We start from the raw sequence: 15599 nt of genomic DNA, 5'->3' as shown, positions 1-15599 counted from the left end.
TTAGGTTTCTATTTAGCATGGGGGGGTGTGACAGGGAAGCTCTGTTTCTGGAGAGGCAGTGTAAATCTCGTTAACTCTTTGCTGTGCAACTGGAAATCTTACATTCGACTCATGAAATGAACAGTGTATAAGATTTTAATAACTAGCTAATGGTACCATATGAGAAAAGTATTAAAGGGGGCGGGTGAGGTACAAACGTGCGCGCGCAGTGTCATCTGCGCGTTCAGCAGTGCGTGAAGAGGAGGGAGGGAGGAGGGGGGGGGGGGGGTACCAACCACGACTACCAACATTTCTACCCGTGGCGCTGAGTCCTTCCTTCGGCTCCCAGCGGCCCTAAATCCCCGCCGCCGCCCCGTGTCACCCCCCCACCCACCCACCCCCCTGTGAGCACCCGCTGACGTACGGCGTGCCGAGGCGAGCGCGTTTTGCCTATGCATTAGCCATCCATTTCCCCCGGCTGACACCTCTCCAACATAAAACCGTAAGGCAGAGGTAAAATATCTCTCTCTTGGCGAAAATAAAGCTTTGTCTGCCCGCTGATCTATTGGATATAAAAATAAAGCCAGCCGGCTTTGATGCCGGCTTTACCTTATGCGCGGGTTGCTTTTTGTGCACACAAAAGGCAATGAAGATGAATAGCGTAGGATTGCCAGTGCTGTGTCTCCCGCAGTCCACGGTGGTGGTTCTGTCTGCTTCTCTGCGCAGTATTTGTTTCAGCTCATCATATAGGCTATATATATGCTATCTCCATCCCTCCTCTGTCTCTCTCAGAAGACCTGTTCTGATTTCCAGAAGTTCAGGGCGGCGTTATTATTGATCAGTATATTGTGTATTGTCGATATGACTGTCTGGGATTCCCAGGCTTTTTAAGAAGAAAAATAAAAGGTTAAGATATAGGCCTATAATCACGCGAGTTTTTCTATACAGTTTTATATTGGTTTCAGATATAGGCTATATCATATCTCAAAATATCATGCAAAGTTCATCCTTATACTATCGTTGATTTGGGCGCTTGCAACATGATATAAATATGACAATTATGATAAATCTTCATTACAAACACGTGATATGATATAAGGTGCGAACAACTAAAGTTTAGAACGTTTATTTGTCTTCTACTTTTTCGATTCTGTCGATTCAGAGATGCTGTATTACTAAGGCCTATATGCCTATACATAACTGTAAACTTTGATTCTGACAGAGTAGGCCTGTGTGTGTGTGTGTGTGTGTGTGTGTGTGTGTGTGTGTGTGTGTGTGTGTGTGTGTGTGTGTGTGTGTGTGTGTGTGTGTGTGTGTGTGTGTGTGTGTGTGTGTGTGTGTGTGTGTGTGTGTATATATATATATATATATACACACACACACACACACGGGGGAGAAACAATAATTCACCGACGCCGCTCTATATATATATAAATCTTCCAGCTATCGTCCAGCCGTGCCTGTATTTTAATTCAACCCGGGGCACTTGATATCAGTGCCGGCCAGGGCTCCGCATCCTCGCGGGCTCCTTTTTTGAGCAGCACAAATCTGCTCCAGTGCAGCCAGCTATCTGCTGCTTTTCAGCCACGCTAGGGCTGTCCCCAGAGCATTGCCCACCACGCGATAATATCTCAAAGGGAGTGGTTATCACCACACATTATATTATAATCATTAGTGATCCTAGCCCTTTCACCCCTACTGCAGAATAAGCACTGAGTACCATTAATCTAAACTAGAGCAACTGTTAGGGAGGCTATAGAAGCACACTCATTCTTCGCTACTGCAGAGGGGGGGGGGGGGGACTGTGGGGCCTAATAATAATTTCTCAATCCCCTCTGTTTGCAGACTTTTATATCGAACAAGAAAAGATACTTTTCGTCTTAATTTTATAGTGAAGGAAAATAGGCCACACCGCTATGGGAAATGCTTTTTGATTGATGAGCCTGTATTAACTCTCATATTACAGGCTATACCCCTCGGTCCGGTCTTATACTTTCTAAATGTCATATAGAGAGAGAGCCTTGCGTGCGTGCGTGCGTGCGTGCATGGAAAGGGGAGACCATTTTACGTCACAGACAGCTTTGGATTGATAGAATGCCAGGCACACAAATTGTGTAATGCCTGGCAATCACAATCAAGACCATGTGGACCATAATAATATGTCAAGCCACAAACCCTCTCCATATTGAATTCGCCCCATACTGTAGTGCTAAAGTATAATGAGTGAGTTGTGTGGGGATATAGCCTTGTTTCTCATGTAATGCACTGTATACTTTCTGACTGTGCTCCAACTCGAAATATTTGATATTTGTCGCCCAGGGTAAAACACTATATAGGCCTACTTTGTCTAGCATTAATGCTCAGATAAATACTCAGGTTTGTTCCATAATCTATATACCGTTGGGTTGGAAGATTATTTTCTATGGCCTATATATAATATATTCAGCAGAACTCGAGGTTCTGTGTGGCAGCGCAGCGCAGCGATGTCGTTTTTGTCGGCGAGCGACACCGTCGTACTGAATCAGGCTCAGGTCTAGTGGTGGTGGTGACAGGGTTTGATTATCGGCTGGGGACCGGGAAGGGGGACAGCTGTGGGGAGAGGGGACCGCATGAGAGATCTATAAGTCCCATCGAATTTCTCTCCACCAAGCTGGGACAGAGTTGGGATGTCAGGGAAATGTTTATGTAGAGCTGCTGCTGTTCAATAGCCCGTGAGGTTCACACACTGTGCACGTTGGCTGCTGATTCCCAAGAAGTCCAGAGGAGGAGGAGACACACACGCACACACACACACACACACACACACACACACACACACACACACACACACACACACACACACACACACACACACACACACACGCGCGCGCGCACAACGTTGCATTGATCGTTGCGCTGTGCGTATTTATTGGCTGTATCCTAACAATGTATAGGTTATGCTGCCGTTGGTTTGAATTCAACTGTCGGTGCATATACATGCATGCATGCAGCTGGGTGGATGCAAATGTTTGTCTGTGCCTCCTATAGGAATCGTATAGAATGTGTGGTGATGGAGGGTGGTGGGAGTGGTATAGGCTTGGTGCTGCTGCTGGCTGCTGCCTGTGATATTTGGCCCCTGGGTCCTCCAGCGACGCATGCATGACACCCACCACCATCACCGCGCCACCCTCTTCTCTTCATGACTGACAGAGAGACGCACGCGGGCATGCAGGGCGCTCTCCCGTGTCCGCGCCCAGCCCTCCCCTCCTCACTCAGCAAATGCGAGCGCGTCCCCGGCTGTGAAAATGAAGACTTTTTTATTTATTTTTATATGAATACGACTCGAATCACATGCTCGAGCCGCGTGAACTTTGAACCCCCATTTGAGTGATCTCACCATGGCCTCGTCCTTCAACCATGCCATGGCACAGTGCCAGACCCGTAAATACACTATATGCTGCGTTTATACGTTTATATTATTACGGGCTACTGCTGCCTGTAGACCCAATACAATATTTAACAATAATAATATGTTATTATTATTATTATTATTATTAATAATAATAATAATATTACCCTTATTATTATTATTTATACTCGTTTTGTGCATGCGCGAAGGTAAAATGCACAGGGACTTGTTTTCCTGTCGCTTATTTATTTATTTGATAGGCTGTATGAATCATTATTCTCATTTGCATGTTAGTTTCGTTCTTCAAGCTTTAAAAAAATTATCAAGCGCTTTTCGTTAGATTTCGAAAAGGAACACATTCCCTACTGAATTTAATAACGGCAATATTGTTTTAAAAATCGCCCGATGATATGTTTTTCGTTGGGTCCACCAAATGTCCTGTCAGTTTAATCTGATTTCCGGCTACATTAGTAATAACAAATTACTCATTTATACCTTTAAATGAAGATTGGCCAACCTACTTTATCCAGTAGTGCATTTTATTTGCAATTTAAATTTTGATAGGCCTCAACAATTTCATACGGGCATTTTCGATGTCAAAAATAAACGCCCATATACTGAATATTACTGATCGATTTGATTTTGAGAGTGCCATATTGGTGCTCCTTCTAAAAAAACGAGGGAGGGCTCTTATCGTACATCACCATGACGTAAAACAGACACTATTGTCTATTTGCTCATGCTCATTACACTATGACGTATAATTGTTCATTCATTGTCAATGGGAATTTAATGTTTGTGCAGGACAAGGTTTGTGCACACACAAACCAAAAGCTGCATATAGGAGCGGAGGGGCTATAGCGCCCCTCAAAAAAAATTGACTTGGAGAGATATCTGTGTACAAGCAAAGAACCATGCTGTGAGCCTGCAGGGGTGATGGGCTGGCTGCGAGCCCCGAGGTTCCTCTCTCCCCCTCCGGTATAGAGCTAGCTCTCTGATGCGGTCCTGGTGCGCTCAGATGATCAAAGCTCCAGTCGGGAGGTAATATTTCTCACTTTATTACCGGTGTCACATGCGTGTCTGTCCGGCCAACGATCACACGATCCACTGACCTATCATCCGACCTACCCCCCTTCTCACCATCCCGGGTTGAGGTCACTTATGGGCTATATATATATATATATATATATATATATATATATATATATATATATATATATATATATATAGTTCTTCTGTACAGCCGGCTTGAACATAATTATAACGCCTATCCAAGAAACGACCAAAAAAATAGTGTCCGTTAACCTTGGATATGTTTTCTATATAAATAGGTCATAGCCTTTACTGTGTTTTAATTGAGAGATTTGCATGTTTAAGTTAAGCCTTAAGCATGACTTGTTTTTACAGCCTATATCGAATGCCTGCACTATTGCCTATATATGCCTGACATTTATCTGACCAAATACACTTTGCACTGAGCTAGTATATATAAGGTTAGGACTGCCACAATGCAAGTTCAGTCTGGCTCACATGCGTTGTTTGTGCTGATATTGTATCTCCCTGGCTGTGAAGCCTCCAGGAGGCGGGAGACAAATAAACGTGTCATGATTAGAATTAATGATTGCATGCATCTTCACTGCCTCATTCATTATCGCAGATTAATTGTCTTGCAATGTACTAGTTCGGCTGTCTGCAGTTCATAAACTGAAATCTCTTGGGCTGATTAAAACGGTAAACCACGTGCGAAAAATGTCACTCCCTGCCCAGAGATGTTAGCAACACAGGCATTATAGCCTACGGGTTATTTTTTCCAAGATGGCTTGTGGGAATGGATCAGACAGGTGCCAATAAGTGTGCACCTTTAGACTAGATCTTACTTCAATGGCGTCATTGGCGTGGAATTATAACTAAAAAGTATAGAGAGGTATACCTTAACCTTACCCAAACAAATTATGTCTCTCTGTTAGTTTAACGAAGAAGAAAAGAAAAAAAAATAGGGGAGGAGAGTTAACTATACTATTTTAGTTAACTCTACCCCTCTCCCTTTTAAATTATAATTTAAAAAAATAACATAAAATCGTCATGTTCATCTAGTCTGACTCTGCAGCATAGTACGGGTATAAAAAAACACAATGTTTCTCATTATGCATGCCATGTTCTCAGAATATCTCAGCAATGATCTGGTATAATGTTCCATATAGGCAACATGCCCGGCCCAACATCGGCACGTGCACTGTATAATCTGAAAGCATACTCCTGTAATAGAAAAGCACCCCTTTAACTCAATTCATATTTTTGTTGTAAATACCGCATGCGTGGCATGACTATATAGCCTAATCCTTTTTGTTGTGAGGGAGAAACGTGTTGTGTTGAGAAAAGTTTTGTTTTCGCAACTATATTAAGATGTAGCCAGCTCCGAGTCCAAATGAGAATACAGCAGAAATATCTTCTTGGTATAAAATTAAAAAAGGTCACCCCTTGGGTGGAAAACCCCCACATATCCTATAAGGGATTAAAGTATATCCTATAAGGTTAACCGCCTTTTGCATTTAATAGTGTCTTTGCCTCGAGGGGTCTCGGGATATTCTTAGGCCTATGTTTTGATTTCTATTCGTGGATTAGGCTGGTGCCGTGGGTCGGAGGTTTTTTTCCTGCAGTTTATTCGAAATCAGACAGAGATTATCCCCAGCGACATTCTAGCGTGCTATTTTATATTCTTATACATAACACGTTCATGTTGGTTTACATTACAAGATGCCTTTGCAAGTTCAACCGCAGTATGCTTGGCCCCACGAGGCTAAAGACTGGGGATTATTGTAAATAAGTCTATACACACAAGCCCAAACTCAGAGTCAGACTCAACTTGAATGTTTTGAACTGCATGTATAATACAAACATACAATTATGGTGCTTCGGATTGTCTGCATTTTTATTCTTTTAAAAGAAAAAAAGAAAGGAAACAAGAAAAAGTTCATGGATGGGCATGGTTAAAAAATGTGTTGTATGCCCTGTAGTTGAACCATCCAGTTGTGACCCCTCTCTCTCTCTTTCCCTCGCCCTCTGCCCACCCCCATCCTGTCTGATGGAAATATATAACCGATATATATATACGCAGCACTGAATGCACTCTCATGCGCACTCTACAAACAGAACGGGACGTGGAGAGGTGGATGAAGAGCTATATAGGTGAGAATGGAGGAGGAGAAACCAAGCAAGTGGGAGGGGGCGTCTGTCTGTATATGTTTGAGCTATGTTCTTCTTCTTTTTCTCTCTCCGTCGCGGCCCTGGCTCGGCCCTGCGCCTCCGTTTTGCATGAGAAGTAGCCCATATGCAGGAGGAGGGAGAGAGAGGGAGGCGTGGTATTGATTCCCATTTCTAACTGGAACGTTTAACACCACCGCCGCACGCGCTCACGCATACACACACACACACACACACACGCGCGCGACACCAAAATAGAGGAAACGCACCGCCAAAATCTTTTGTCCGTCCAGATATAGTATGATAAGAATGAACAGACCTATTTTGTCACTTATGGGTGAGAGAGGTTAAGGTTGCACTGGGTGAAATAAACAAGCCCATTCTCACTGACGTGTGTAACGGGTCTTATACGGACGGAGACCTTGCAAAGTGCCTTAAAGCTAAGTGACATTTTGGCTAATTCGGTGGTATATATAGGCCTAAATGCTTTGGTTCGGTGCGCGCCACGGCGCCACTGTTCCCATGCAGTTCCCACACGTGGCGTTCTCGCTCAACTATATAAACGAACCATCCATCCCATTGGCGTTGAAATAAATTAGAATTTTACAACAAAGACAACTGCAACGATTTCACCGTTATCAGATTTATTAAGCTCTTAACTTATACAGGCCACAACAGCATGCAGTTTGGGCACAATCAAACATTGTATAAAGATTAGCAATCACAACCATGCTTTCCTGTCAAATGCTTACTCTGGCACATTGTGGAAATAAAAAGAATTAGCTCAAGCTAATCAAGGCCACTCAAATCACGGCCACTTTATAACAGGCCCTATACAAAATATGTGTTTAATGCATAAAAACACATTTTAAAATACACTAAGGCTATAGGCTATATCTCCAGCGGAGCTTTAAATCTTAAACGTATATATAAGTGTATGATATACACAACCACATTTTACCATTATGCCCTTTAATGGGACTTAATCTAATAACCCACTGAGTCGCGGGGATCTCCACACTTGCGCCTAATGTTAATTCCCTAACTAGAGTAAGTGGATTGGACCTTCTTAATGAAACGTCCCGAGGTGTTGGGCCCATCAGCCGCTGACAGCATGAAGTGCTCGACCTGTCAACTTTAGAGCCTCTCTGTCTTTCACATCCCGTCTACCTTCCTGTACTGGACCAGAGAGAAACAACATGCACGGGATATAGGCTATACTCATCAAATACAAATACAAACGCGGTCTGAGCCTCTGGTAATCATTATTATTGTAAACGAGTCACATCATGTTTGCCCTGCACGAGGGAAAATAACAGAGAGACAGTCCCAGACTGCTCGTTTGTGCTCGCGCAGTGCACATATAGATAAAAAAAAAAGGTCCGATTGTAACCTCAGCTCAGCCCATCGCTTATTACCACGCATCCAGATTGTTGCTATACTGTCTGGTATATATAACCCTAACTGATAGAATTGTATATAGCCTATAGCTACTTCAAGTTCCTGAGTTGCAACGCGAACGAAACGCTTTCATCCAACACCACGTCCTACAAATATGTTTTGCCTAATCGCATTCCAGAGATAATATTATTATTATTGACTAAATGTAATAAATGAGACTCAATTAGACGAAATGTGCGCGAACTTGCGAAATGTTCACCTTACAAAATAATTCAACCTAATTCTATGCTCAGTCTACAAGTTTAAGTTTGCGAACTTTGCCTAGGAGCACGAATAATAACAAGCCCATGGTTATTTTACTCTCAAGTGTTCCACCATATCTACCTTGTCAAATGATTCTTGATGCTCCTTTTGCCCAGAAGACAATTTCACTCAATGGCTCAAAGTGTCGTTTCCCCCCCCACCCCTTGCGGACGCTCGATCGTCGCCGACTCCATCCTCCAGCCACATTCACTAACATATGACACTTTCGGGGAGATTTTTTGACAATTTGGTATGTGTTCACTTCCCCATAAATAGCACGGGAGTGCACCGGCTGCGCTTTGAAGGGATAGCTAATGGTTACTTGGCATGGCGTGGTGCTGATTGGCTTGGCCGTGACCTGACGTCAGCAGCCTGTGAATAAGGCTGGCTGGTGTGCGTTGAGGGGCATGCAGAGTACCGGAGACTGAAAGCAGAGCGTCAGACCCTGCGCATACATGACACACGCATCCTAGCATCACCACTATATAGCATCGTGTGTATACCCAGAAAAAAAAAACAAGACAATAACAGCAGATCCTGGACATTCAACAGACACGGAGGAGGACACCTTTTTTTTTCTTCTTCTTCCTCGAGATCTTTTTGGGTTTATCGTTTTGCTTCGCGACGGGTGTTCAACAGTGGATAAGCGGCCATGTCAAAGTACACTGAATTATTTATAGGCATGCGTGTCTTGCTGTGTGACAGTGTTGCCCTAAAACAATTTTATTAGGCGCCTCTTCAAGCCTTTTCTGACTGGCACACGTCGCTCGTTTTCGGCCAATGCATGCGTCGGCGTTGAAGAGCTCGGGGACAGGCTGATAAGCTGTCGTATTCTCAGCTGAAGAAGCCGATCTTCAGGTCGGGGTTGATGTTTTTGTTTTGTCTTTGATTGCTTTCATTCATCTGCATGCGTATTCCACGTATGGCAGAGGACCCCGAAGGACTGATCTCTACCTCACAGCTGAGAGGACGTCTTGGCATCAGGCTGTCGGCTGGTGGACCCTAGACCTCCACGGCGAGCGGTTTTACGCATGCAGGGAGGAATCCGTGGTGACACCTGATCGACCGCCTCTCCGAGCACATTGACCCGGGACCTCCAAGCGAATAAGGAACCAAATACTCCCGGCGATAAACAGTCAATGCCCGGCCTGTTCCGTTGATTTGTCTGTCTGTTCGAATCACAGAAGGCAGAGAACCAGCCACGGTTATCATTGTGGGTGCACATCCAAAGACCATGGTGCACTGCGCCGGCTGCGAGAGGCCTATATTGGACCGGTTTCTTCTCAATGTTCTGGACCGAGCCTGGCACGTCAAGTGTGTTCAGTGCTGCGAGTGTAAATGTAATTTGACTGAAAAGTGCTTTTCAAGAGAGGGAAAACTATACTGCAAAAACGACTTCTTTAGGTAAGCTTGTGGAGACGTGGCATCATCTTTTTATTATTATTATTGTTATTATTGTTTTGTTGCCGTCATTTTCACGACAATGACCGGGTAGGCTAAAATGTACATTCAAATGCAAATTAAATTATTATCGTTAGATTATTGTGCAACAAGCAGCAGCAAGCAACAACAACAACAACAAGAATAAATAACAACAACAAAGGGTCTAAAAATTATAATAATCATTATGGGTCTACATAAATTAAATGTATATGCTATAATAAATGAGTAATGATTATTACTTTTTTCAAAAAATATTTAGATAGATTGCTGCTGGTGTTTTTGTTTTGTTTTTTAGTAGGCCTACAACAAAGAAAATTAGGGTTGTGTCCCTTTGTGTTTATTAAGCCTATCGTGTATAGCCTATATGAAATTGTCCTAGACTATATATTATTTTGCTAATGCAACTGAATTTTGTATTTGGCCCTAATAACAAATAGGCTACCTATTATGCTGTATTTTACAGAATGGGTGTGTATATATATATATATATATATATATATAGGCCTATAGACAGCCATATATGCACAGGACATAAAACATGGGAAAGTGTTGCCACAGATTATGCCACGCTGGGTTTGTTGTGCACACATGATTTATATAGCGTATTTATTTGGTGTTGGCTCACACTTCATACATTTCAAATAACATAGGTTATGTTGAGGACCAACGTGCCCGTGGGCGTGAATGGGGATTCGGAGGTGAGATCTCATGAGCTTTGATTAGGAGGTCCATAATTAAAAGCCTGTTAATTTGAATTGTCATGCAAAACAAAAAGGGACGGCAACATTGAACGCGTGTGTACTCGTTAGCGGCTGGGGGGTTGGGGGGTCTAAGGAAATAGCACTTTGTTTACTAGATCCGTTAGAGTCAATAAGCTTGTCTAAGGCCCGGCGTCGCATGGTGGTAAAACTATCTGTGTGTTTGCACAGCTCGACTGAGGAGGACGTGATAAGTGGATTTGAATAGTAGACAAGTTAAAAAGATCAAGCGCAGACAAAGCAATCACAGACTTGCAGTCAACACGCATGTGTATACACCACCCGCAATACACATTTTAACACCCGTCTACTGTGGGTCGCCTGTTTCCGAAACAGGAACATGTCGATTGCTTTATATGGAGGATTAATATGTAGGCTATAGTTTGTATAGCTTGTGTGTGTGTCACACACACACACACACACACACACACACACACAACTGTGCTGTATATGAAACGGCATAAAATAAATGTATCCACATAACCTGTGACAAAACCTCTGTATTTCCATCCTCGCGTCAGAAACCTAGATATTGAAAATAGATGGAAAAAATAATAAGGGAGTGTAGGCTTAATTGAAAATGCCAAGTTCCTTTATTCGGCTCAAAACCATGTTTTTGACAAACCACATAACTAATTTGGGGTTCGCCTACAATTAATGTATGTCCATAGGCCTATTTTACCCGTTGTTTGTCGATTATTACGTTACGGTACCCCTATACATCACATTATAGGCCAAAACAAAACAAGGTGTCGAGCCCATCCCCCAGCTGATCTTTTCTAACTCTCAATTCTAAGAAATAAATAAATATACCTATACGTGTTTGCCTATATATACTCTCATGCTTATATCTTTGTGTTTCCCCAGGCGATTTGGTACAAAGTGTGCGGGCTGCTCGCAGGGAATCTCGCCGAACGACCTGGTCCGGAAGGCGCGGAGCAAAGTGTTTCACCTCAACTGCTTTACCTGCATGATGTGCAATAAGCAGCTTTCAACCGGAGAGGAGCTCTACATCATAGACGAAAACAAATTCGTCTGCAAAGAAGATTACCTAAGCAACGCGAGTGTAAAAGACGCCAGCCTCCTCTCAGGTAGAGAGACGTGCGGGGGTAAAAATGGGCTCCATCATGTGGCGTGTGCACCGAGCTAAATTGTGATGAATGTGACGCGTTAAGCCCCACCGTTTTCTGTGGAATGATCATGTATCATAATGGAGCTAGCCGGGGCGACCGTGGCCTATAGTCCTGCATTCACATGAACAGAAAATACCAAAGCAACAAAAACAAGAGTCCCATATACCAGAAATATAGGCCTACATATATGGCTTATTGAGACACATGTAACGTATATATCTTCGAAATGCAATTCATATATAGTTATATCATTTAATGCAATCCTATATTCATCACAATTTATCTTATGACCTTTGTTACACACACACACTGTATGTGTGTGTATATATATATATATATATATATATATATATATATATATATATATATATAATATATATATAAACTTATTTTAGTAGTATTATTATTATGTGCACAACTATGACTTTATACTGAAATGGGGTGCATTGATTCGGCCTGGTATATCGTATCTCATATCGCCATGGTTTGTTCTCTGCAGTAACGGCGTGCAGCGACCCGAGCTTGTCGCCGGACTCCCAAGACGCGTTGGCGGACGACTCGAAGGACTCTGAAATAGCCGCTCTGTCCGACAAGGAGGCGGGCAACAACGAGAACGACGACCAGAACCTGGGCGGCAAGCGCCGCGGACCCAGGACCACCATCAAGGCCAAGCAGCTAGAGACGCTGAAAGCTGCGTTCGCAGCCACGCCGAAACCAACCAGACATATCAGGGAACAGCTGGCCCAGGAGACGGGGCTGAACATGAGAGTTATTCAGGTAAATAACGATATTTCACCGTCACAAAAATATTGGAGAAAAAAAAAGAATACCACAAAGGGGTTACGGGTGCATGTGTGGCTGTTGTGGCATTGTGTGCGTTCATGGAGGAGAGGACGCTTGGTTTGGGGGGAAGTGCCTGTTTGCGGGCAGGTGGGGGGGGGCACTACACCTTGTGTGTTTTCGGGGGTTACACGCTCATTAAAACGTGTGATATAGCAGCTTATATTTTATGGAAAGCACCTCCCCGAGTGGCGGAGCTAAAAAGGAGGAGGGTCGGTGTCTTTTGTTGGCATTCGTTTCCCCAGCCTTGGGCACCCTGTCAACACACTGCCACGGACAGACATGGGCACAAACAAACACTGCCACACTGCCACCCAGCTCTCTCTCTCTCTCTCTCTCTCTCTCTCTCTCTCTCTCTCTCTCTCTCTCTCTCTCTCTCTCTCTCTCTCTCTCTCTCTCTCTCTCTCTCTCTCTCTCTCTCTCTCTCTCTCTCTCTCTCTCTCTCTCTCTCTCTCTGTGTGTGTGCGTGCGTGCTCCTATATATTTACCCTCCAAAGGATAAGGTTTATTCCTTGAAATCACACGGTCACATTGAATTCATTACGCTAAAGATTGGCTGTCGTTGGTTTGTTTGGGAAAGGGTAATTTATATGGGTATTATTTTTTATTCTTGGCGTGCGTTGCGGGCAAACACGCCAACTGGCGCTCGACCGGCGCGGGGAGGCGACGGGAGCCTTGGCACAGGTTCGCCATCACGTTTTGCGACCACATTTAGCCACGCTGTGAACGTTTTCAGTCAAGTGGAAAGGCAGAAAATCTGTTTCAGGGGTCTTCAGGACGTCTCCTTATCCCGTGGATTAGAGTGGGCTGTTTTACATTATAGCCTACTTAGGCATTTTTGTTTTGTATTTATTATTATTATTATTATTATTATTATTAGTATTAGTATTAGTATTAGTATTAGTATTAGTATTAGTATTAGTATTGCTGTAGATAATCTGTTTTTGTGTAGGCTTGAATTTGTATAATTATAAGAAAGTGTCAAAAGTTTGACAGTGCGAATTGGAATTGATATGTGTTGCTAAAAGATACTTAATGTGGACATGGCTATATACATGATTGGGGAAATCACCAGTTTGTATTGATAATTGGTCTTTAACTGTAGTTTTCACATTCATATCTGAAGGGGGTAAAATAAAAAATAAAAATAATAATATTCGTTATTCGTCCTAAACGCTATATACGGTAGTCCTATACAATAAAACATGTGCATTTCAGAGAGCGGCCATGTGCACGGCGACCAGTTTCTGTCGATGTCTAAATAAATAAACCAATAGGCCTATACGGCGGACAGATGAAGAAGGAGGGTGCTTATTCAGAGCTTACAACACTAATAAAGTGTCAGTGTGTGATATTTAATATGTGCGGGCGTCTGGGAAAGGGACGTCCATAATTAAAAGAAGGAATTGGATGGAGAGCGCGCGGGAGGGACGCGTATAGATTGGGAAATAATAACCGTCCAAGGGCCGGTGGTTAACATATCAGTAACAACCCTCCTATTAAACATTAATTGGAGATTTTTCGTCCCCGCTGGTTGCCCCCCCGGTCGGAGTAAATGGAGGGTTAAAAGATCATTAGAGAGGTTAGATCGGAGTCTCCTCTTGACGGTAATTAGGGCGCAATCTCGTCGCTACAATAAGACCAGCGCGCTGCACGTCACGTCACTACGGCCATTACGAGAAAGACCTGCCCGCAAACAAACCCACTCATTTACATAATGTGTGTACAGTATTACAGCTCTACAGGTCGGGTGCCATGCAAGCTTATATTGATATACTTGTTTTGACTGTCCATTTAATCGTGCTGTTATTATAGGCTAGAAACAAATAGTGTTTACCCCCCCCCCCCCGTTTTATTTTTTTAAATACAGTATTGGCCAGTCAGACCTTTACGCAAAGCCTTTGCTCTCTCCGTTTTGTTTGCTCGAACTATTTTTTTGATGCATGACTTGTTTGTTCTAAGTAGGCTATAGAACACATTTCCGGGCACGCACAAAAACTAGTATATATATATATATATATATATATATATATATATATATATATTAGCAGGCTACATTTTCTCTAACGTGCCCTATAGCAACCATATAAAAACAAGGGATCTCCCTCCATTTTCAAAATGGCGTCGCATAGCCTATTGGAGTTCAAACGCCGTTTTCGTATGACAGTGTAGTCTAAAACGTCTGTGTCTGCATCCCAGGTATGGTTCCAGAACCGACGGTCCAAAGAGAGACGCATGAAGCAGCTCAGCGCACTGGGCGCAAGACGACACGCGTTTTTCCGCAGCCCGAGGCGAATGAGGACGCTGGTAGACAGATTGGAGCCTGGGGAATTAATCCCAAACGGCCCGTTTTCCTACTATGGAGGTAAGAGAGAGAGAGAGATGCTATTCTATCGACTCAATGAACAATTATTTGTTTCCTGTTGTAAGAAATGGTGTGAAGATTTGAGCTGCATGTCTTTTTTTACCATGGCTGTTTCAGTTTGAGGCATGGCCAGTAATCCTAAAATGGCTATACTTACCAGATGTTTTAAGATATCAATGTAGTGTTACTGAAACGTTACGTGCATGCATGGGAGCCTATATGTTAAATGACCCCATCACCTTGGGAAGGAGCTAATTACCCTAAACATATTCACCTATTGTTTATAATACACAAAATGCCAAGTAATGGTATAAATGCATGCTTGCACTTGTTTCCGTCTGAAAAGTGTAATATTAACTTCCTTAAGTCAGTACACAGTAACATCATGGTAAACTCAGAGAGTGTACAAATGTAAAAGAAAAAAAAGAAGAAAAATGTAGGCTACAATTGTACAATTTAACACAGAGGATTTTTACTCTTTTTAAACATGGTAGTCTATACTTATTTGGTTTATTTGTTGGATGTCTTTGTTATTAGGCCTATGGTAAGGATGCTGGTTGTATAGCCTATATATGTATTGTCAAATACCAAAGGCAGCTATATTTCTATGATCAAGTATATGGCTTGATAAAGCAGCCTTGCATGTGTCCTGCTCAAATAAATCTATTGTACACATTCAGTGATTATCAAAAAGCAGGTTCAATTTAATTTAAATTTGATCAAATTGATAACAATTTGATATCTTGCTCTGCTTTTATGTGCCCGCTTTGAAATATTTTCAAATATAA

The 15599-nt window shown here is 42.8% G+C and overlaps 1 protein-coding gene across 1 annotated transcript in view; it reads left to right on the top strand.

Annotated features, from left to right (window-relative positions):
* Nucleotides 1-9491: 9491 nt before the first annotated feature.
* lhx1a (LIM homeobox 1a) overlaps nucleotides 9492-15599 on the top strand; it is a gene marked incomplete at its 3' end in the record, with an annotated part of 7007 nt that continues 899 nt past the window's right edge. The window contains exons 1-4 of the mRNA XM_083773334.1: nucleotides 9492-9676; nucleotides 11341-11564; nucleotides 12106-12383; nucleotides 14646-14811. Coding sequence (XP_083629460.1) covers nucleotides 9507-9676; nucleotides 11341-11564; nucleotides 12106-12383; nucleotides 14646-14811 — 838 coding nt within the window. The 5' untranslated portion in view covers nucleotides 9492-9506. The remainder of the gene's footprint in view (nucleotides 9677-11340; nucleotides 11565-12105; nucleotides 12384-14645; nucleotides 14812-15599) is intronic.

This window comes from Protomyctophum parallelum, assembly GCF_964188405.1.
Source record: "Protomyctophum parallelum genome assembly, chromosome: 9".
Taxonomy (NCBI): domain Eukaryota; kingdom Metazoa; phylum Chordata; class Actinopteri; order Myctophiformes; family Myctophidae; genus Protomyctophum; species Protomyctophum parallelum.
This window is presented reverse-complemented; position numbering and strand designations above follow the sequence as displayed.